This window comes from Hydra viridissima, unplaced genomic scaffold (genome assembly GCF_058129835.1).
Source record: "Hydra viridissima isolate aposymbiotic clone 2 unplaced genomic scaffold, HvirCarnegie_v1 scaffold_6, whole genome shotgun sequence".
In the NCBI taxonomy this organism is placed as follows: domain Eukaryota; kingdom Metazoa; phylum Cnidaria; class Hydrozoa; order Anthoathecata; family Hydridae; genus Hydra; species Hydra viridissima.
Genome location: NW_028324305.1, coordinates 7731924 through 7756386, shown reverse-complemented (window position 1 = coordinate 7756386; position 24463 = coordinate 7731924). Strand labels below are relative to the sequence as shown.

The 24463-nt window shown below is 28.9% G+C and overlaps 2 protein-coding genes and 1 long non-coding RNA gene across 3 annotated transcripts; all 3 read right to left on the bottom strand.

Annotated features, from left to right (window-relative positions):
- Positions 1-1293: 1293 nt before the first annotated feature.
- LOC149886845 (histone-lysine N-methyltransferase SETMAR-like) lies at positions 1294-1761 on the bottom strand. Its single transcript, XM_090091444.1, has one exon. It carries the CDS (start codon positions 1759-1761, stop codon positions 1294-1296), a length of 468 nt encoding a protein of 155 aa, XP_089947570.1.
- A 13202-nt stretch (positions 1762-14963) lies between these two features.
- On the bottom strand, positions 14964-16235 carry LOC149886844 (uncharacterized). The gene is made up of 3 exons (XR_016453648.1): positions 15783-16235; positions 15459-15554; positions 14964-15023 (listed from the first exon to the last, which is right to left on the bottom strand). It is a non-coding gene; the product is annotated as an uncharacterized LOC149886844 (long non-coding RNA).
- An 876-nt stretch (positions 16236-17111) lies between these two features.
- Positions 17112-22559, bottom strand: LOC145190605 (phosphatidylinositol 5-phosphate 4-kinase type-2 alpha-like). Its single transcript, XM_090090255.1, has 10 exons — positions 22374-22559; positions 22033-22130; positions 21105-21201; positions 20115-20264; positions 19865-20011; positions 19728-19766; positions 19479-19592; positions 17894-18149; positions 17699-17799; positions 17112-17422 (listed from the first exon to the last, which is right to left on the bottom strand). Exons 1-10 carry the CDS (start codon positions 22506-22508, stop codon positions 17342-17344), a joined length of 1218 nt encoding a protein of 405 aa, XP_089946381.1. The 5' UTR covers positions 22509-22559; the 3' UTR covers positions 17112-17341.
- Positions 22560-24463: the final 1904 nt, after the last annotated feature.

Below are 24463 nucleotides of genomic sequence, written 5' to 3'. Positions count from 1 at the left end.
TTTTAACAAAGTCACGGGCGCAATAATTATTTGAGAATATAAATCAATCTAATACTGAGAAGTTAAAGATTTAAAAAGGCAATATTCTCTCAGACATTAAGAAGTTTTTCAACATCATATACATGTGACTGTGTTGCTTGACTCTGAACAAACTCTTTTTGATGCTGATCATAAGGCAAGAATGCCTTTTGATTAGCATAAGAAGTTCGTTTTTAAAGAGATTAGAAACTTGTCAAAAATATATTTCTTGAAATCTATCTAGTCTCATTTCTTAATAATCAAGACTTTCTTTCAATATATGCATGTAAAAATTGTTTAAGTATAAATATTTACCGGGGGTTGTTGTAAATGGAGGTCCGCAGGATGCTTTAGCAAGCCGAATAGTTCCTACCGGGGATAATTCTTTATTGGAAATAACTCGAAATGCAATTTATTCGGCTGCTTTGGCATCATTTGCTGCTAAAGATTGAAGGTTTTCCCTGTACTTTATTTAAGAGCATTGGTGTAGCAAGCCTTTTCCTAAAGGGCTGAGGTATGTGCTGCAGCGCACACTTGTTTCTTTCTCAATGGCGGTTTTCTCTTCAAGAGGATGTTTTTCTTGCACCTTTGAACAACTAATTTGGCAGATTAGGCATATTCAATCTGCTTGGAAAACAGTAAGCTGTCTTAAACATTTTTTCAGACAGAGCAAGCACACAAACTTTCGATTTTCATCATGAATCTTTGCTTGATTTACTAAATCAAACTCTGCCTTTTACAAAATTTAACCTAAATTTATATTGGATAACAATCCACTTAACATACTTACAATTATTAACATACTTATAGTTATTTAAATTAGTGATACTTTTAACAATTATTACTGACAGTTGTTAACAATTACAAGTTTTAACATGTAACTATTTAAATCAATAATACTTGTCACACTTAATGACAAATTTTTTAGCGGTCAGTTATCTTAGTCAATAAAATAAATATTTGGTTTTTTTCACAGTTTTTCAGTTTTAACTGAAATAAATATTTTTTATTTTCTATGTAGGTATCCTTAGAAAAGCTTTTCAACCATTTTTTAGTATTTTTATGCATTTCGGCAGAAGTTTATACCTTAGGAAATGCAGAGACTTTCACGCTATGTATAAGCCAAGCCAAACCACGCTTTAAATAGCAAACCAATATTTTGGTCTATAAAATAAAAAAAGGCACATGTAGCAATTAAACAATTATACTTAGGTCGTTAGGAAAGTTCGTAGAAATCCCCTATAAAAAAACAAAAAGAAGAGTTTTTCTTAAATTTTATTTTATCAAATGTTCAAAATTATGTCCATCTTTATCTATACAAAGTTGCATCCTTTCAAGCCATTTGTCAAACGTTTTTTTATACTCTTCTTTGGGTATACTTTGAAGTAGCTTCGTTATGCGAGTTTTTTGACTTTCGACGTCAGTATCGCCATAAGGATTTTTTTTTATCAAGTCGAATAGCCAATAATCGGATGAAGCTAAATCTGGTGAGTATGGTGGGTGGCGATTTATTGTAATTCCAGCTTGGTTTAGACAATTTGTGACGGTTTGAGTCACATGGGGTCGAGCATTATCATGGAGAAATTTGAAATTTTGAGTGCCTGTTTTAGGTCTTTGCTTATTTATTTTGCATAGAAGAGGTTTCAAACAATTTTTTATATAATATTCGCTAGTAATGGTGTCTCCCTTTTCAACATAACCCAAATGAACAACACCTGTTGTTTTGAAGAAGATGTAGAACATGTTTTTCGGCTGAAACCTGTTACATCTTACTATAATTCTTTGACTTTCACCTTCACCAACCCAACTAGCGTTAGCCAACTTGTGTCCAACTTGTCTCAAATAAAACCACGACTCATCCCCTGTAATAATACCACATAGTATCTATGGGCCGTTTCTGAAAAGGGCTAAATTCTCCTTACATGCCTCAACTCTATTCTTGCGATTTTGATTGGTTAACTCGTGGGGTATCCAACGTGATGTTAGTTTTCTTTTTTTTAAGCGCGTTGTGATTTCGTTGATTGTAAAACGATTTATCGATGCCAGGGCTTCAATTATATCATGTGTTGCATGCGGATTTTCTTCAATAATGGCTCGCACACGTTCAATATTCTCAGCTGTATACGTGGTTTGTTGGTGCCCTGAGCGAGGATCATCTTCGAGACTCTCTCTCTACCATGTTTAAATAAAGTAGCCCACTTGGCAACTGTACTACATTTTGGAGCTTGGTCACCATTAACTAAAACCAACTCATCGGTTATGGCTTGTGCTGAAACTCCAAGTAGAGCACGGGTTTTTATATATGTTCGAATTTTTCCATTTTTAAATTTTTTCTTTTAAACGTATATAATAAAATTTAAATAATTTTTTTAATAAACATTCAAAATATTTCAACAAGTACTTAAAATGTTAATAGTTAAACACAGTTTAAAATGATATTTAAATATTTAATTATTTCCTATCTCATTGTATGTTTATAGATGAAGTTCTATGAACTTTCCTAACGACCTAAGTAATAAAAATAGTTGGTATTGCATAGTAGAACATTCATGTATCCATAATTTTGAAAATAGTGACCGAATATCACAGTAATCGGTGACGTTTTGAGGTAAAAGTAGAAAAAAACTAACAAAATTTAAACTAAAGCTGCCATAAATCCGTAACCCGTGAACCAATCTGACTGAAATTTTATCCAAAGTTTGGTGTGGTTGTAGGCACTGTGAACCACAGTGACCGTCAGGTTTGATTTTTCCCCACATCAGTTTTTTTTTTTTATGTATATTTAATTTCATATATGAAAATAAATATTTGATTGGTAAAAACCTCTAACAGAGTGGAAAAATATAAGTAAATTAAAATAATAAAAGAAGAATTTTTAATTTAAAACTATCCACCATTTTTAAAAATATCGACTTCTCAACTAAAAAACCGGCATTATTGTATTTTAACCGCTGATCTCAAAATATAACTGGATAGCGTATACGGGAAATTTTTTGAAGCCAGTTTTGGCCTCCCAAGATGGCGGCGGAATTAACGAATGGCTATATGAAAATTAAGAAACTAATGATAATCAAGTTTTATTTCTTAAGGTCAAATATTGATAAATATATAAGTTTCTAATAAAAATCTAGTTTTTTTGTTTAACCCTTTAAGGACGTCGGGGTATTTTACTACCCCAGAGGAGTTTATTTTTAATTGCCACATCAACAAATTTTGTCTATTTAAACTGCCACTTCAGAACATCTTTTATTATCATTTAAGGAAGTTGTTAGTGTAAAATGTTTTTGTTTTAATAATCAATTGACAATAATATTGTTTGTTGAAAATTTAGTTACGTTAAAGACGGTTGGGGTATTTTTATACCCCATGCAATTTTTCTCATTTTTTAGTTATTGAATCAATAAATAGTTATATAAATTATGTTTAGTTTAACACTTGCTTGTGTTTTAGTTATTTTTTATTTTTTGTAGGGTATTACTTATCTTTTTTATGAGTAAATTATACCATATATTCATTATATATATACAATTACTGTAACAACAATAGTGTGCTCATGTTGCATATATTTTGTTTTTATGTCAAAAATATTTATATTATTGATACAAAGTAATATGCCTAAAATGTTTGTTATATATTTTTCACATATTAGGTTTGATAAACACTTAAACTATTTTTTAGAATAAACATAATTAATATAATGAGTCGCCCAAGAAGAAATGCTGCAGTCAAGGCTAATAATATTATTTTTGGTTTAAATGAGTTATCTTCAAGTGATGACTCAGCTGATGAAAACCTTACAGATGATGAAGAAGATAATATTTCAGCTAACGATGAATCAGATGCTATCATGTCTGATGAAAGTGATGAAGAAGTTGTTCAGGAAAATCACATTTTAGATCAAAACATGATCTCAAAGAATGGTGAGGAAATTTGGAGTAAACTTCCAAGTGTAGATGCTGCTCAGCCACGTGCACACAATATTATTCGACTACCAACTGGCCCAACAAGGTTTGCAGCTCAGTTTTGCGGCCAAAGTGTGGATACTGCCTTTAAACTCTTTATAACCCCAGAAATGGTTAGAATTATTGTCAACTGCACTAATGCTGAAGCTCGTAGAATAAAACTAGAAGGATGGGTTGACATGACGGTAAATGAGCTTTATGAGTTTATTGGAGTTCTCCTCCTAGCTGGAGTGTTTTATTCTAAAAATCAAAGCATAAAAGAACTTTGGAGTAGATTAGATGGCATACCAATATTTTCAGCTTCAATGCAAAGAGATCGATTTGTTAACTTGCGACGATGCATTCGATTTGATGAGAGAGAAACAAGAAATCAAAGACGGTTTGAAGACAAATTTGCAGCTTTAAGAAATATAATCAAAATGTTTATTACTAAATGTAAGAGCAACTACAATCCAAAAGCATATCTTACTGTCGATGAGCAACTAGTTACATTTAGAGGACGTTGTCCATTTATGATGTTTATACCTACTAAGCCAGGAAAGTATGGAATGAAGATATGGATATTATGTGATGCTGAAACCTCTTACTGTATAAACTTGGAACAATATATTGGTAGAATAAATGGAGTTCGTGATTTTGGACAAGGTACACGAATAGTTCTTGAACTAACAGATCACTTAAATGGAAGTGGTAGACACATAACAGCTGATAATTTTTTTACAAACATTCATCTTGCACAGGAATTGCTAGGACGTAAAATGACATATACTGGCACCATTTAAAAAAATAAAGGAGAAATACCAAAAAAGTTCTTGCCAGCCTTACATCGACCAGTTTACTCAAGCATTTTTGGTTTTCAAAATGACTCTACTATAGTTTCTTATGTACCTAAGAAAAACAAAGCAGTAATATTATTATCAACCTTCCATCACAGTAATGACATTGTTATGTACCATAATGAAAAACCATGTATTATTCTAGATTACAACAAATATAAAGGTGGAGTTGACATGTTAGACCAGGTTCTCAGGTGCTACTCGAGTCGCCAAAAGAGTAACCGATAGCCATTTACAATGTTTTGTAATATTTTGGATATTGCAGCATACAATGCTTTGATTTTATTCTTGTCAATTCACCCAAATTATAAAAATTGGGTTTCTCATAGAAGAAGAGAATTTTTAAAAGAATTATCAAAAAGTCTCATTAAAAAATTTGATGCAAATGATCTTCCACCAATAGTTGCAAATAATAATCTTCGCCAAGTAATTGCACGAAATAACCTATTAAATTAAGGTCAAGCAATTCAAGAGCAGCACATAAAAAGATGCTATATGTGTCCTCGTGTTCATGACAGAAAAACCTGTCTGCAATGTTCATCATGTAGTCATTCTGTTTGCAAGGCTCATAGCAAAATTGTTTGCAATAGCTGCCTTATTTAGAAGATTTATTTTGTTTTTATTTAAATAAATTGAATCAAGTATCACTTATTTAAAAAAAAATTGAGAAATTTGATATTTCTGTTAAAAGCACGTATTTTAATTTAAAAAGTTCACCATATTTTGTATAAAAACCTATATTTTCAGTTGGGGTAGTTTAATACCCCAGCTGTCCTTAACCTAACTTTTTTTCCCTGTCATTTTAAGATTAACATAAGATTTTTTTCATAAAAATAACGGAATATTACATATTTACATAAATTTCAAATATGAATATTTTTTAATGTAACAAACATATTCTTACAATCACGGTCGTTTAGACTTTAGAAATAAGTGGAAAGTTATTATACGCAAGCGCAGTAGAGTTAAAAATAATTTAAAATTTTAAAAATGGCTACAGATGCAAAACTTATCATTGACAACGAGTAACTTGTTTAATTTTAGATAATTAAATAGGCTTTTAACTATTTTTTTATGAAAATAACTTGCAGCTGTACGAAAAAATTTTTCAAATAAAATACAAGACCTCTGAATGTGAATAATATCTACTTTCAGCTAAAGCAACTTTAATGTTTTTGTTTAAAATTTTTAAACCTTTTTTAAAATATTTTTGAGCGTAGAAATTTTTTAATTTAAATTTATTCAGCAAGATGAACCTTTTATCTTTTTTGCATTTTTTGCTTATATGAGGATTCAATTTTTTTTGCAGGGTTAAAAGAAAATCTTAATCATTAAACTTTTGTAACCTGTTGCTATGGTACTCTTTTCCGATGTGACTATATATATATATATATATATATATATATATATATATATATATATATATATATATATATATATATATATATATATATATATATATAGTATAAACACTTATCTATTTTTTTTTTTAAACCTTCTGAAGGAGTTGAACAGACTGTCAAAGAACAAAAAACTAGATAAATGTTTGACTCTTTTATTACTGCTCTCTTCTTTAAGAATATTGAGCACTCTATTTGTAAAATACACTAACAATGTTAGTGTATTCGACAAATAGAGTGCTCAGTATTCTTAAAGAAGAGAGCATAATATTGTTATATGTTAGTAACATGATATTGTATATTATTTTATAACATAATATATTTATATGTTAATAACATAATAAATAATTTATATACATAAAAAATATATATATATTTTGTATATATACATAATATGTTATGTATATATACATAATTTATATACATAAATATATATATATATATATATATATATATATATATATATATATATATATATATATATATATATATATATATATATATATTAGGGCCCTGCAAATTGACATTTTTTGTTTTGTTAAGCATTTTTTTTTCCAAAAAGATAAAAATATTTCTTTGAACAAATTCTTTTTGCCCTGATTATATTTTCGACGTTTGTTTAAAAGTGATATTCGAACTGTTTTCATTTACTCTTACTCCACCCGGGATAAAAAACCCATTTCAATTACATTTCAGCTTTAGAAATCTAAAAAAACAGCAACATTCGCAAAATAAAATACGATTCAAAAAAACTTGAATCTTTTTTTTTTCGACTCAAATCAAAGCGGACACTTGAATTGCGAATCGAATGGAAGCAATTCGCAAGGTCCTAATATATATATACATATACATACATCATATATTTATGTACACTCTTATGTATGATCAAAATTTTGAATGTTATTATTCCAGGCTTTCGATTTAGTCAATAATGTCTAATAAATCAACTGTATTGCCTGCATCAAAGCAATATCATTGGTTATGTTTTTGATTTTATCGATTGAATGCTTTAATTTTGATTCTATCGATTGAATCATCAGTCTGGTTTTGTACATATTGATTCAAAATTAATAAATTATGATAAAAATTGATTCAAAACAAACAAATATTATAGTATACTTTTTTTTAGTATTCCAACCATATTCGCGTCTTGAAGAGGAAACTTACCTGTTGTAAAGAAGGGAAAAGTAAACAAAGCAGAAAGACTTTTTCTTGGAACTCGATATAAATATTTTTTGTATTTGGTGTTTAAATTTTTTTATTTTTAAATGTTTTTTTGCTTGAGACTGTTAAAATCAATATGAATATATTTAGAATATTTTTTACATAAAAATTGAAGGAATGAAAAATGTATTTAATGCATAAAAGATATTTATATTTTCATTTGAATTGTATTTTGATCTTTTATTTTGCGCAGTTGCCTTGCTTGTCAAGGTTCGTGTTTCGGAGTTAAAGAGTTGAGAGGGGGGCAAAGTGCTATTACCAGTGCATATACACTGGTAATAAACCGGCAAAAATTGCTATTACCAGTGCACCAATCATATCACCTTTTTTTAGACATGTGACACGTGCGTATTTTAACTGAAATTAAGTAAATTTCCATGGCAAAATCATTTGTAAATACTTATTTTTTAAAAATGGCCGCAAATTTAAAGTTAGGAGATACTTTCCCTGATTTTCAAAGTTGTATAAATGCAGTCAATAAGTTCGCTTTAATGAATTATCATCCCTTAAGGATAGATAGTAAAGAAACAAAAAACAAAATAACAAGAAATAACAAAAAATTATTTTTCTTAGGTTATTGAAGTAACATGGTTGTTGGAAGCAAAGCAAGGCAATTACACTTCTACTCTGTAATTAACTTGACTGATTTTTTTGTTCTTTTATGGATCGATATTTCTGTTTGATTGCTAACACAAGATTAACATTGCGTGACTAATAATTTCTTTTTTCATTTTTTAAGTTGAAAAACTTAAAAAATGAAAAAAGTGAAAAATAAAATTTCTACATTACATTCCCATTTTCTACGAAGATGGGAAGAACTATCATGAACATTTCAACAGAAAATTTTCCAAGAAACTTACTAATAAATGTTTAATGAGCATAACCCTTAGCGTAAGCCTTTGAGAAAAGGTTAACAACTTAGATGAATAGAATGAAAGCTTTAAAAGTATATAAAAATCCCCAACTTTTTCAAATTTTAAGGATCAACAATTGATTTCAAACCTATCCGTTCTACAACAATCTTTATACTTCTTTCTATAGATCAATCATATATTAAAAAGCAATTAATCTATAAGAAGAATGTCTATTTAAAACTGTTTCCTCACCGAAAGGACATCATCAGTTTTTTAAACTGTGTCCTTAGTATGAGAGTATTTACATGGACTTAAAATATTCAATAACTTATTTCCTCAAACCAGTAAATTTTTGCATTTCCTTAGATCTCCTTAATATTTATTATTACTTCTCAGATCTTCTTGCTATTATTTAATTAAAAAAGAAAAAATTTTTAATCAAAATATTTTTTAACTGACTAATATACTTTCTAAAGTTGACCAAAATCGATATTTACACTTTTGAAATCAGACTTAAGTTAGAAATCTTATATCGAATTTAGAAATAAGAATGTCACGATAATTAACCAACTAAATCGACTTTTAGTCTATTGGTAGGAAATCCTTAATTGATTGACTACTCAATTTTTTCAAAGTTAACTACTCTCAATTATTTTACAAAAGTCACTTAGTTAAAGTTTTGATTATAAGTGACTTTTAGTTGATTTAGTTAAACTCAATTACAACACTAGTTAATATTGCAAAATAAAAACAACAACATATAATTGATCAGAATTTTTTAATGGAATCAAAAACTCTTTTATTATACAATATAACCAGAATAAAAATTTCACAAAAAATTTTTTTAAAATATAAATAACAGTCTCCTTTTAAACATAAAAGATTTTCTAAACTATCAAGTTTTTCATGTTTTTATTAAACCATCGGCTGGTGCTTGAGTTAGTTTCTTTTTTTACATGTCATCAATTTCAACGTTTCTTTTTGAACTTACAGTTGATAATGCTTTTACTTTTTTGGGGACTTTCAAACGCAACATATCACTTTCTAGATGATTTAACAGACTTTAACATGTCTCTAGTAATTGGAATAACTGGATCATTTAGTTGCTTTGATGATGTGTGATCGCTTACAATTATTATGAAAATCTTCAATTAAATTTTTCAGGGTTAGAGTTAACAATATGCAAGTACCAAATTAAACTTTTAATATTAAATGACAGCTTTAAAAGTCTATCAAACCAAGCATTTATTCCACACTGATATGTTTGGTGCATAAATTTTATAATAAGCTTAACTTCCACGAGAAACTCAAGGAAATATTGCTACAACTTTTCAGCAATCCAATCACACACAATGAACACACAATGACAAATCCACAGAATGTAACTTTAATGCAGCTAATTTTTTAGACCAATACTGTACATACCTATTACGTTTAATAAATTGTTGAATTGTAGATTCATTAAATTTAAACTTGAAAAGAGTTTAACTCCTATAACAATAACTTTAATATAAAAACATTCCAGACTTAATGGTGCATTAGGACTTCGTTTTGCTTTGTTTAAATACTTTGGCAATTTTTAAATATGAAAACATCTTGATTGATCAAATCAAAAGAATAATTAGATTCAATATACTTAAAACCATGAAGATTTAAGTTTTTAAAACCTCTTTTATAACTGTAAAACAAACCATTAAAGATTTTAGCAAAATATCTAACTTTATCTTTATTGTCCTAAATTTATTTAAATAATCACATATGAAGTTTGATAATTGTATAACTACTTAGTGTCCTTGCTCTAATTCCACTGACTTAAAAAAAAACTTTCTGACATAACTTGCAACATGCAGAAAAATGATCACCATAAATTACTTGGATCCAGTTAAAGTCAAACTCTTGCAATTTAGTATATTTTATTTTTCTCTAAGATATCTTAAAAATATAAATAAACAGTTGAATTTTTGAAAACTTAATGAAGAAATTTAAAAAATTATGTACAATGTAATTGTTACTCTTATAGAGACCAAACTTAACGCACAACATTAATTTTGCATTCATGTAAAAAGAACAACAACATAAACGGAACGGAATAGTCACGTGTTAAAAAAATCCGTGTGATAAAATTATCGCAATATGATTGGCGCACTGGTAATAGCAAAATTCGATGGCTTATTGTCAGTGCATCTGCACTGGTAATAGATTTTACGGAGAGGGGGTTGTACCACGAATAAGAACAAAAAATAAAAAACACAAAAAAGAGTAGCCTCCTCGACTGTAGTAACCCCCTCGGCCTTGGGGAGGTGAACAATGTAATATATACATATATATATATATATATATTTGAGGCAGTGGCCTTATTCTTCACAAAAATATTAATTAACAAATTATATTCAGAATATAATAATGTAAACTGAGGTCTAGCTTTATTTGTATCTTTGTAACATTTATAACATATAGAAAGAGCGCTCCGGTAGGAGCAGGTACAATCCTTACTTTTTTAAATTCTGTAACCGTTTGCATAGCAGTATATTGCTTAAGGTATTTTACCTAAACATGCACTGATTTTAAATTATCATTTTTGGATTCTTTCTTGTTTCGGAACCTTAAACGTTCCAACCTTTTTTGAGTGGCACTCAAAAAATGTCTTTAGCCCACTACATGACGACTTGACCCTGGTTAATGTCACCCAGTGTAGTGCAAACGACAACTGTAAATATCTGAAAGTTATAGGGTAGTTTGATTGTTCTAATGATAGAAATAAGATTTTGCAATATCCGCATAAATGTTGATGTATTAAATTAGTATAAAATTGATTTTTTATTTATTTATGCCTAGAAACTAAATGATGGAAACAGAAAGCGTGTTAGAATAGACTTCCATTTAGTACAGAGACAAAGGGCAGTTGATGTTTTTCTTGAAAGCACATTGTTTATTGTACAATAACATTTTTTACACATTTTTGGAGGATGGACAAATTCCAAATCTGTCATTTCAACATGAAACAGCTTCTCTAATTTTACTTTAAGAATTTCTCCTATAAAATAATGCTTTTTACCAAGTAACTGTCCACAAACTCTGCAAAGGAGTTTAATATTTTTGTTGTGAAGTTCCATTTTATCTAATATTAGACTATTTAAAAAATGGTATATATATACAATTATATAATTTTTTTTTTTTTTTTACAAATCCTAGTAATTCATTCATATTTATCAACCAATTCCTATATATTTATACTCTTTTCGAAATCTCTTCCTCTATTTCTCTTTGTAAATATATATATATATATGTATATGTATATATATATACATGTGTATATATATATATGTATATGTATATATATACATGTGTATATATATATGTATGTATATATATATATATATATATATATATATATATATATATATATATATATATATATATATATATATATATATATATATATATATATATATATATATATATAGTCACATCGGAAAAGAGTACCATAGCAACAGGTTACAAAAGTTTAATTATTAAGATTTTCTTTTAACCCTGCAAAAAAAATTGAATCCTCATATAAGCAAAAAATGCAAAAAAGATAAAAGGTTCATCTTGCTGAATAAATTTAAATTAAAAAATTTCTACGCTCAAAATTTTTTTAAAAAAGGTTTAAAGATTATAAACAAAAACAGTAAAAATAGCTTTAGCTAAAAGTAGATATTATTCACATTCAGAGGTCTTGTATTTTATTTGAAAAATTTTTTCGTACAGCTGCAAGTTATTTTCATGAAAAAATAGTTAAAAGCCTATTTAATTATCTAAAATTAAACAAGTTACTCGTTGTCAATGATAAGTTTTGCATCTGTAGCCATTTTTAAAATTTTAAATTATTTTTAACTCTACTGCGCTTGCGTATAATAACTTTCCATTTATTTCTAGTCTAAACGACCGTGGATACAGTACACTGTAAAATCATTCCATGTCGCGATTCATGTCCAAAAACGGTTGAGCTGCAGAGATATCTTGGATAGCACGCTCAAGTGCCTAAGAGTGACAGGGTATACTAAAAATGAAGTCAAATTGATAGTGTTGAAGTTTTTCATTCTTAGTAGCTGCTAGCAATCGTAGTGGAGTGAGGTTAGCTGTAGTCCAGATAATCATACCAACGCAAGTCAAAGCATTGGCGTTTAGCTTCATACTTGACTTATTAAAAACACGCACAGAAGGACTACGCGAATTACTTCTCAAATTAATTATTTTTTGACAACAGAAATGTCGCACAGAATCATCATTGTCACAAACACCAGATAGAAGAATGTTTTTAGAGTGGACAAAGTAGTTGTTCTGCAACACAGGCTCTAATATTTTCCAATTTTCTGCTCCAAGGTCATGACACTGCTTTAGCAAGTAAAAAAAGTTCTTTGCACTCAGGGCCGGATTAAGCCTTTTTAGTACCCAAGGGACAAACCCACATCGGTGCCCCCTTCTGCCCGGGGCCCCTGATTTTTCGCTGACTGTAACCGCTGGTATGTTCAATAATAAGCAAAGAAAACAGCTGTTAACAAATATGTTTATAGTTTGTACTACTATCACTCATATAAAACTACATTAAACTATTGTATTTTTTATTAGACAAAAAAATCAAAAAGATATAGTCATTAACATTTTAGAGTTTTTTTTTTCTAGATTTACATCTACCAAAGTCTTTGAGTATATCGTCAAAGTTAATTTTGCGCAACATATCTGCCTCAATCATAAGCAGAGATAAAGAATCGAGCATTTCTTGTTTCATTTTTTATCTATTTGGATTTTTTGTACGTTTCAACTGAGAAAAAGAACGCTCAGTTGAACAGTTAGTAGCCATTAATATTAAAAATATGCGGAGAGCGATTTCAACATTTCGAAAGACACACTCAATATTGTCTCTAACTATTACTTGGTATATGTCTCCATGATTGAACGTGTTGTTTTCCGATTTTGATGCAGCTGGAAACTTGTGTCGAATATATGAATGAAACTGTTGTAGTTCAGTATACAAATTATTGTTCAGATCTTTAGGATAAGCATTTATTAGTTCTTCACAACACTGAGATGTTTGTGATAATGATCCATCGACCAAACAAGAAAAGCGAACAGCTACATTATTATATACTTGTCTTTGTCTATTCATTTCTGTTTCAAGTGAAGTCGTTTAAGCGCAAAAAAAATTCATTAAAGCGCGAAAAAGATAATTAGTTTAAAAAAAAGCTAAATAGAAAAAACCGGCTCATTCATAGCTTAACTTTTAAGCATTCAAGATTTTACCAAACTTGAATGTGAATTTTTTATTATAATGTATTTCTTCATTTTCATAGCACTTGTTCTATTTTCAGTTGTTTCTGGACTTAAATTTGTTAAGAAAAAGCCACCTCAGCATGGTTTTAATTTCCTGGCATTGCGTTCTGTAAAGACCTAATTTCATCACTATTTGTATAACCTTCTGCACTGCTAAGCATGCTCTAAGAAGATATTTTTGATCTGTACTTAGATTGTTCTTAACCTCATCATTAATCTCAACCACTTTTCCTAACATAGCTTTAAACTTTGAAATTGGTAAATCCTTGGGATCAAAGTCTAGCGCACTCATAATTACACCACTGGAACTACTAGGACCTCTTGTACATTCTCCATCAATAGCAGAAATGTATTTCCGAAAAGGTAGTTCATTAGCATGCAACAGGCAAACAAGCCATTGCAGTGGTCTTGCAACGCCTTTCTCTAAATTTCGAATCACATCATTTCGTTTGCCTGTATTGGTTACTGTACCGTCACAAACAACTGCTTGTAGCGTACTTACTGAATTCTTCTCTGATGTCTAAGTTTTGCAGGATCTATTGCAGTTTCTACTGACAATAGCTTCATATCTTTTAGCACTGCATTCACTACGAGACAAGCATCTCTGTTATTAATCTTGCATCTGTCCAAAGCTTTGCACAACTCCGGATATTTTTTCATGTTTCTGGGTGCTGCAACACAATCATCAGATTCACCACTGGAAATTTCATGATCAAGAACTTCATCACCGATGTTTAGTTGAAGCTCTACGTCCTCACCACCATCATCATCAGCATCATCACTCATGTTGTTGTAGATATAATTTATTTTTGTCTCATATTTTATTTTCTGATTGCGCTCAAATTTTAAACGTTGCAACCCAGCCAAAGTTGACAGACGGGTACCGTACGGGGCCTATACGGGTCCGCAACTGGGTCCCGTATGGGATGACCAACGGTATCCCGCCGGATCTTGGCCGCGGTTTCCATATGGGGCCCATATGGGTATGCCCGCTGGGTATCCCGTATGGGTCCAAGTAAAATCTCGTACTTTAAAACCGTAAGGGACCCATTTGGGTTTGCAACTGGGACCCATATGAGAAACCCATCGGGAACCCGCCGGATCTTGGCCGCGTATTTCCTCTGGGGCCCGCTGGGTTACCCGTATAGTTCCCACAAAGTTTGCCAATTGCAAATCTTGCAAAACTACATTTATAATTTACAGATAAAATAAAACTGTATATGATTTGACTGTTTGTTTCAAACAAAATAACAATTAAAATTACAATGTCAAAAATGAGAGAATTTTTAACCATTCTTTAATCGCGTATCATCTGATTTCACGGTTGTTTCGCGAATTGGAAGCTTTTCCATCGTTTTATTCTCGTTTTCCATCGTTATATTCTCGTTTCGAAGCTTTTTCTTGTTTCAATATAAGCTGTAAAAAATAAAATTTAACTGTTAGTCTTAAATGTTATAGGTAACACACCAGGTTTTATTCATTTAATATATTATAAAACTCTCTACTCAACACTCTTCAGATAAAAAAATTGTGGTGATAGTAAATGTATAGCATTCCTTTAGTTACTGATAAATAAATTATAATTTTATACTGATAATGTATATATTTTTAAATAAACAAATAAATATATATATATATTTATATATAAATATATATAAATAAAAATATAAAAATGAATATATATATATATATATATATATATATATATATATATATATAAGTAAAAACACTTATCTACAAACAACATCATTCGACTGAAACACTTTTACTTAAACTAACCAATGATATATTTGAACTTTTTTAGTTAACTGTACCCAAAAAGTAAAAATTGGTAATTCATGTTCATCTTACCAAAATGTAAAATATGGAGCACCCCAAGGTACAGTCCTGGGTCCAAATCTCTTTAATATCTAGTTGTGGATATACCAAAATGTCTTGAATACATTTCTAAATGGATGAGTGAATCATTCATAAACCAATCAAAAACAAAAGTATTAATTATGGCACCACCTAACATTCAAAAAGATATTATTATTAAGGGTACTTTTGTTAACAAGGAATGCATTTGATTTGTTGATTCCGCAAAAAGTCTAGTGATACTCGACAATCAATTATCTTTGAAAACACAAATAAATAAGACTGTTAAAAGCTGTTACAATATAATGAGAAAAATACCCAAAATAAAACAATTCTTATCCCATAAAGATCTGTGCACCATAGTATGTTCATTATTATTTTCACAACTATATTATTGTAACTCCCTCTACTTTGGAATTGATAAGATACTACAATCTGTTCAGAATTGTGCAACAAGACTGCTCAGAATTGTGCTGTAAGATTTAACACCAGCATAGAAACTCAAGTAAATAACAAAGAATATAACAACTTGCATTGGCTAAAAATTAGAGAAATAATATATTTCAAGGTCATTTTAATAATGCAGAAATCTATTAAACAGGAAGCACTAACGTCGTTATGCAATTTAATTCAATACTCTATGTCAGAAAGAACACTAAAACTAAAAGAAACAAAATACAATAATCGTTTCAGCAATCAAGCATTATCCTAGTATGGTCTTAAACTTTGGAATATACTTTTAAATACCATCAGTGACAAAAAAAACACAACTATTTTTAATGAAAAACTAAAATCATATTAAATGGTGAATGGAGAACTATTCCACCAGAAAACTCATGATTAATAAAAAATTTCTAGCTTTGTTTAATTAGTTGCACAGCTAAGCAAGTGTTTTGCCAACTTCTGGCAAAACACAGTAGCTGTGGGTAAACCCATGTATTTATTATTTATTTATATATATAAAAGCCTGTCTAACTTATCTCAATCTACAAACTCTAGAACAAAGAAGGCAGTTACAAACCTTTCTAAATCCCGTTCCCGTAAGCCTAGTTAAAAACCATACGGTACCGTCTGTCAATGTTGGCTGGGAACTACTTACTGAGCTTAAAATTTAAAAAATTTTATGGTCCCTAGATTTTGGACCAATAGAACAACTTTTTATGCTATAGCCAAAAAAAAAAAAAAAAAAGTATGACCCGCCCTACTGCTCAACTTGCCCCGACTAGGCTAGGTGACACAAACGTTAGGTTATAAAAAGAGTTATAATACTTAGGGAAAAGTGGCTAAGTGTAATCGAAAGTCAAATAAATGGGTAAAATATCAACACTTAAGTGTTGCCAGATCAATGTTTTTTTAAGAATCTAAGTGGAAAAATTTTTTTCTTTTTTGTCCAAAATCAAAAAAATGCCCGTACATCTCACTTATTAGAAGTTTTGTCATTTGATGCGTAGTTTTTGAGATATCATAGTTGCCCAACTTGCCCTATGCTCAACTAGCCCCGCCCTACCCTATATTGCAATTTGTATTGCTTGCATTTTTAGCTATGTGCTTTCACATTTTGTATTGACGTTCACAATTCGTTGTTATTTAGCAATTAAAACGAAATGTAAACCATCCAACAAGGGTTAAGGGTGTCAACAGAAATCCTTTAAAGAAAGGGAACATTTTTATAATGAAGATGTAATACAAGGATTTTTCAGTTTAGAAAAAATACAGCAAAAAAAAGTATAAGCATTACATTGAAGACTCTTGTAAAAACTGTCCGAAAACCATATAAAAAAAAAAATTATATATAAACATCAATTTCTTCGATGAGCCTTATCATTCTTTATCTTGGCGATTCAAACTCAACGAAGTACACTGGCACAGAGGCATTGTTATTCGAACGCTGTTTCAATAAATTCCAGAAAGCGTGAAGCGTAGACTTGGGGCTTCACTGTAGATATTTCCGCACCAGTCTATAAAAAAAAAGGACATTGTAAATCTTTTGCAGGGAACTCTTCCAATTTTTAATCAAACATCATTTTCAAAATTGCAAACAGCAATTTGATGATTTTTAACATAAAAAATTGCTAATTATACTTTAATTAAATTGATTGTAGAATTTCAAACATTCTTTCAATTATGCTCATTACCCAGTCGTGACAGCTGAGACGGTTTTATCTTACTTCATAAATAAAACCTAAGGAAAATAACTTATCTTTTAAGAGTATCGATCAATAAAATGTACTCACGCCATGTTTGACTGTTTTAGCAGCGTGGGCAGCTTTTTTTGTAGCGCCATAATAAGTTAACACGTCTATGATTCCTATGTAGTATATCTCATGCTTGGATTCTTAAAAAAAAAAATTAGAAAGTTAAAAAAAAAAAAAAAAATTAAGAAACTTCATCAGTTTTTTGGAAAATAGAGCCTTTTTCAAAAAACATACCATCAACGCATGGAATGGCGTAAAATTCATTTCCAAAAGTTGCATCATTACTATTAGTACTTTCAGCACGTATAAACTTTGGTGCTATGTTAAGATCATCAGGAGAGGATGGTTCCTCAAGTCCATCTCCTGAGTCATCACCTGTCTCAATGTCTTCCTCTCCATCCAGTTCATCCTCATCTGAGTTGTCATCTCTTTCAGTGTCATGAATACCAACCAGTAAGCTATAGTCCATTATATTTAGATTAGAGAGGAACTAAAGCAAAGTAAGATACAAAGCTTTTTTTCTAATCTTTTTTATATTTCTAATTTTTTTATGTTAACAAATGGCAAAAATAACGCATATTCACTAAAATTTTATGGATTCCTTTAAATCAAAGAAATATGCAGTAAATAAACTGACTTAGCTTTAGCAAACACCACATGAACCGATAATAGTGCTTTCTAGGCAGGCAATGTTAAACGAACTCCTTATAGTGTAAAAATTGACTAACTGCAAAGTTTATAGCCAAATCACATTATGCAAATATGGTAGTTTCCTACTTTGATGAGAAGTGTAATTTGGTTACAAGAGTTTATAACCAGCCAAATGTACCTGAATGTGCTCATTTGAAGATTTTTGGGCTGAAAAGAATGGTCTACTCAAAGGTTGCCGAATAAAAAATTACTATCAACTTCATAGGATAAAAGTGAATCTCAAGAAGCTTGATTTTAACCTTATATAAAGGCTTTCAACAATAACCCATTGGTGAGTTGAAAAAACCAGAAGAAATGACATCATCAAAAAAGAATAAAATTTTAATAATGTTCATTTAAAACAAAATCGAACTTTTGTTTGTATAAAATGAAGTGATTTAAAGAAAAAAATAATGAATTTGATTCATTTCTACTTATTTCATATTCAAATATTTCAAATTTCAAAAAGTTCTGAATATATATCTTTACTTATTTGAAGATTGAAAATATTTGCTGCCCACTATAAAACTGATTAAAGTGAGCAATGACAATTAATTTAACTACAAATTGTTACAGCAGAGTTTTACTATCAATGGAATTCTGAAAAAATTATGCTGAAAAGTGCCACATAAACAAAACAAGCAGTTGGCTTTTAACCAACTTTATCTGGGGTGACAGACTTGAATCTAAGTCTGAATGGAAAGTGGCCAAAAAATACACAGAATTATTGGAAATCTATGCCAAGGTAACTAAAGTTATCTCAGATGACATTTATTCATTTGTTTCATTCAACATGTTTCCTACCACAGAAAATTTCATTAACTATGAACAAGTAGTTTAACCAATCCATTTTGGAAAGGAAATGCTGAAAAACGTAAAAAACTGTTTTCCCCTATACAAATGAAAATTTGCCAAAATGAATTGCACCTAGTTAGTTATGCAGGAGTGCAATTCACCTCAGCTCAAATACATGATATACAGACAGAATCATACAGAAATGTATGATTGGGCAATTAATTAAGTACAAAAAGTGTAAAATGATGTTAAATAAACCCAATTACAAGAAAAATCAGAAAGGATAGTACCTCTGGGTAAAACAAAATCTGTATCTTCACAAAATAAAACTTACATCAATATCATTTTTGAGCTTTTCAAGAATAACCTCCTTTGCTCGCTGGCCTATTGATATTTTTGCGTTGTCTCTAGTGAAATCATTATCTTTAAATGTTGGAAAGTCCTTACCCTATGTAATAAAAACGTAACTTGTTTTGGGTTAAAACAAGTAAATTACTTGCACAGTAGTTAGATTAAAAACATATATGAGTACATATTTGTATACATACTAAAAATGTTATGATTGTTTCAAAAGTTATAAAACCTTTTCAGAATCTTTAGCTTCTCTATCAATTCTTGAACCCTATAAGAAAACTTTCATTTTTGAAATAAACTTATGAGAGAATTGCCATATAGTGAAATGAAAGTATTATATTTTTTAGGAAAAAATTCCCTCTTTACCTTAAGATCATACTTTTTATGGACTTTGAGCCGGTTACTAAACACACTGCGGATTATCAAATAATACTCTATTTTGTTTTCAATCGTTGTTCGATACATTCCAAGGTATTGAGGAAGAAGTGTGTTTGAATGAGACTCTACTATATACTAAAAAAAACTATGCATATGCATGTGCTCAAATATAAAAATATGCTACTTGTGTATGCTATGCAAAAATAAGAAAAGATTAAAAATGTATAAATGCAATAACCTGATGGTAGCTTGGCATTATTTGGTGCATCATCTCAACTTCTTCTCTCTCTATTGTTTTAATATAAAACATTTTATCTTTTGTGAGGAAAAACTTTGCACCACTGTTGCCAGAGGAATTACTATCACAAGGTTGATTTAAAAATGATCTCTAAAAAATTTTTTTATTAAAAAATAACAACACAAAAACAAATCAGTTGTATAAAATTTTCTATTAATATATATTTCTTAACATTTTCTTGGTTGTTCCAACCAAAATTTTAATTATAAAACTAAAAGACCTAAAAGTTTTATATTTTAACAACTTGAATTTTTATTTTTATTATTTATTGTTATACTAAATAGCAAATTTAATTGGTTTTCAGCTTACGTGCAAACTTTTCTTTTTTACATTTTTGTTTGATCATTTTTTAATCTAATGACAAAAAAAACTAGAGTTTTTTGAACTTAAGCCTTTTGTCCATTAAGCTTTTTGCTGTAGCTAAAAAATTAAAACAGTAGCTTTTAGCACATGCTACTGCTTTTTTCATTCTTAACCTAAAGGGAATGTCATCATTATTGTCAATCATAAGAATCTGTAACTACTAAAATCAATAGGAACTAGTTATGCACTTTATCTATTTATTTTTGCAAGTATAAAAAAATAATATTCTGCTATTTGCTTAGAAAAGAGTTAACTTGCTAAACATAGAAACTTTACTTTTTATGAGTTTTGAGTTTTAACAAATTCACAAAAACAAAAAAGAAAAATGAAACATTTATTTAACTGATATTGAAGATCAATTCACTGAGAAAGAAACATAAAAATAAAAAGTGCTTGTTAAAAAAAGAAAACTATTTATTAGTTATTTAATATATATATATATATATATATATATATATATATATATATATATATATATATATATATATATATATATATATATATATATATATATATATATTAAAAGTAAACCACATTTATAAAAGTTATAGGAAGTAATGAACTTACTGCATATTGTCGCTCATCAATATTGAACCTTTCTCGAAGGTTGCGGAAAACCAGAGGCATATATTCTTTGAATTTGAAGTGAGCAGGCATATTTTCTCTAAAAAAACAACAACAACAACAAATAGCATTATTAATGTTATTAATAAAAAATACACTGCGAATATTTTTGTAAAAACTTTCTCTAAACTTAAAAAAAATTTAGGACAATGATCTAATTTTTAATTGATTAAACTAAAAAAGAACTGTCTTAACAGATTTTTTTAACTAACTACAGTAGTTGTTTGCTTTATGCAATTTATTTACACTTATAACAAATAAATCATTTATTGAATACAAAAATAAGATTTCAGAGTAATTAAATAAGTTGTAAAAACTACAACTTTTTTTCTAATATGTCTTAATCAAATTATCATTAAACAATGTCTTAAATTAGATGGTAACTGATAGTGACACTATTTTGAGCACTCGGTTAAAAATAAACTGTAGAGTATCTCAAATCTTTTTATATACTAGGTTATCAGTCCCTAATTATAACTCTTTAGCGTAACACTTCATACTAGACAATTGCATACTATTTTTTAAAGATTAAAATATTTGTATTCCTTTAGAAGCAAATTCAATATTAATAATTGTAGGCTTACAACTAAGCTAACTAAGTCAAAATACATGGTTTATACATTTGAATGTTTAAAGAGAGAAAAATACATTTGAATGTTTAAAGAGAGAAAAAAAAATCAGGCTATATAAAAAAAACCTTGATATTGAGTGATAAAATTGCTCTGGCAGACAACTTGACAGTATTAAGTACTTTTTTACTAAAAAAAATCTACAAACATTTTTTTTTATTTTATTGACTTGGTAAATTTTCCTTACAAAACCATATGCGTGCGCGCACACACACACACACACACGCACACAGCATACTAACTTGTTGTATAAGTGATTATCAATTTTGATTTTACTGTAAGCTTTGAAATCATCTTTCAAAAGCATTACAGGAGGTGCAACATGAGAAAGCTGTGATATCTAAAAAAAAAGTTTTATTTTAGATTAGTTTAGTTCTTTAAAAACCTCCCTAATACAATGCTTAGTATTTAGAAATGCTATATGCATACCAATAAACATAATAACATATATAGCATTATGGCAGTAAAACATAAGCTACATGATAAGTAGACTTTAGTCAAACTCAAACTTTCATAAATATTTTATCATTAATAACTTTTTAGTAACAAAGCCAGTAAAAAAATACAAATATAACTCCATTACTGATTGGCTAACACCCCACATTAACACAGCCATTTTTGGATCTTTTGCTCGAAAGACTTTCACTTTTTGATGGAAGGCTTTCATCTTTTTTCTTTTTGATTTCGTTTTGGTAACAGTATTCTTTAGAGTATCCATTTTGTTTATTTGAACTAATTAACTGCATTAAAAAAAAAAAAAAAAATTCAATTAGCAACGACATAATCTTTTATGAGGTAAATTTCCAATCAATTGTGGCTAAAAAAATCAATATGTTTACAGATTAAATGATTGAAAATTGTTTTCTTAAGTTAAAACATTTTCGAGATCGTCGGCAAACGTACGAAATTTTGCACCTGCGGGTGTTAACTTTAGTTAAAAGAGGAACAAAACTTAACATTAATATAAAACGAAACGCCTGATAAAAGTTATAGACCTTGTGCAAGAATGAATAAGCGATTACAACTAAAGATACGCATTTATTGCTATTAAACTTGTCTTACATATCTCTAGTCCTTTTTTAGATTTTCCATGACCTCAGTAAAATATTTTATAAAATTTAAACTTTTAAATTAGAGGACTAACTTACTCTCTTCAGCCGATCCTACGGGAAATATAATATCCGTTTGCGAGAGACTTTAATGAATCTATAGACTTGAGGATTCTAAATGAAAGGATGCGTATGTATGTATGTATGTATGTATGTATGTATGTATGTATGTATGTATGTATGTATGTATGTATGTATGTATGTATGTATGTATGTATGTATGTATGTATGTATGTATGTATGTATGTATGTATGTATGTATGTATGTATGTATGTATGTATGTATGTATGTATGTATGTATGTATGTATGTATGTATGTATGTATGTATGTATGTATGTATGTATGTATGTATGTATGTATGTATGTATGTATGTATGTATGTATGTATGTATGTATGTATGTATGTATGTATGTATGTATGTATGTATGTATGTATGTATGTATGTATGTATGTATGTATGTATGTATGTATGTATGTATGTATGTATGTATGTATGTATGTATGTATGTATGTATGTATGTATGTATGTATGTATGTATGTATGTATGTATGTATGTATGTATGTATGTATGTATGTATGTATGTATGTATGTATGTATGTATGTATGTATGTATGTATGTATGTATGTATGTATGTATGTATGTATGTATGTATGTATGTATGTATGTATGTATGTATGTATGTATGTATGTATGTATGTATGTATGTATGTATGTATGTATGTATGTATGTATGTATGTATGTATGTATGTATGTATGTATGTATGTATGTATGTATGTATGTATGTATGTATGTATGTATGTATGTATGTATGTATGTATGTATGTATGTATGTATGTATGTATGTATGTATGTATGTATGTATGTATGTATGTATGTATGTATGTATGTATGTATGTATGTATGTATGTATGTATGTATGTATGTATGTATGTATGTATGTATGTATGTATGTATGTATGTATGTATGTATGTATGTATGTATGTATGTATGTATGTATGTATGTATGTATGTATGTATGTAATGTAATGTATATTTAACAAAAAATCAACCATCATAAATTGTGCAATATACCTTTTCATCTGATTCTTTTTGATATTAAAAGATTCTTACTACAGTAAACTCCCGGTTAATCGAACCTCCTGAGGGAACAAGAATTTACTTCGAATAATCGAAATTTCGAAAAACTTAAAATCCTCTTTAAAGTGACCTATTTCAAGTTACTATAAAATTTTAACAGAAGTAGAAAGTAAAAAAGAAGAAGACCTTTGGAATAAGAAGTTGCTCAAGTCTTTTCTTTGTAAAATAATAAATTCTTTACTGTTTTTTTAAAAAATTTTAATAAATGAATCAAATAAAGATTCTGTTAAAAGTTTAAATAAATCAAAGTGTATTTTACCTAAGTAAGAATTGCCAGTTTTTAATGGGAATCCCTTATATTGGCAGGGTTTTTGGGATCAATTTAATTTATCAATTCATAGGCATGAAGGTTTTAATGATATAGATCGATTTAACTATTTAAAAAAATATTTGTCTGGCCAAGCATTGGCTACTATTT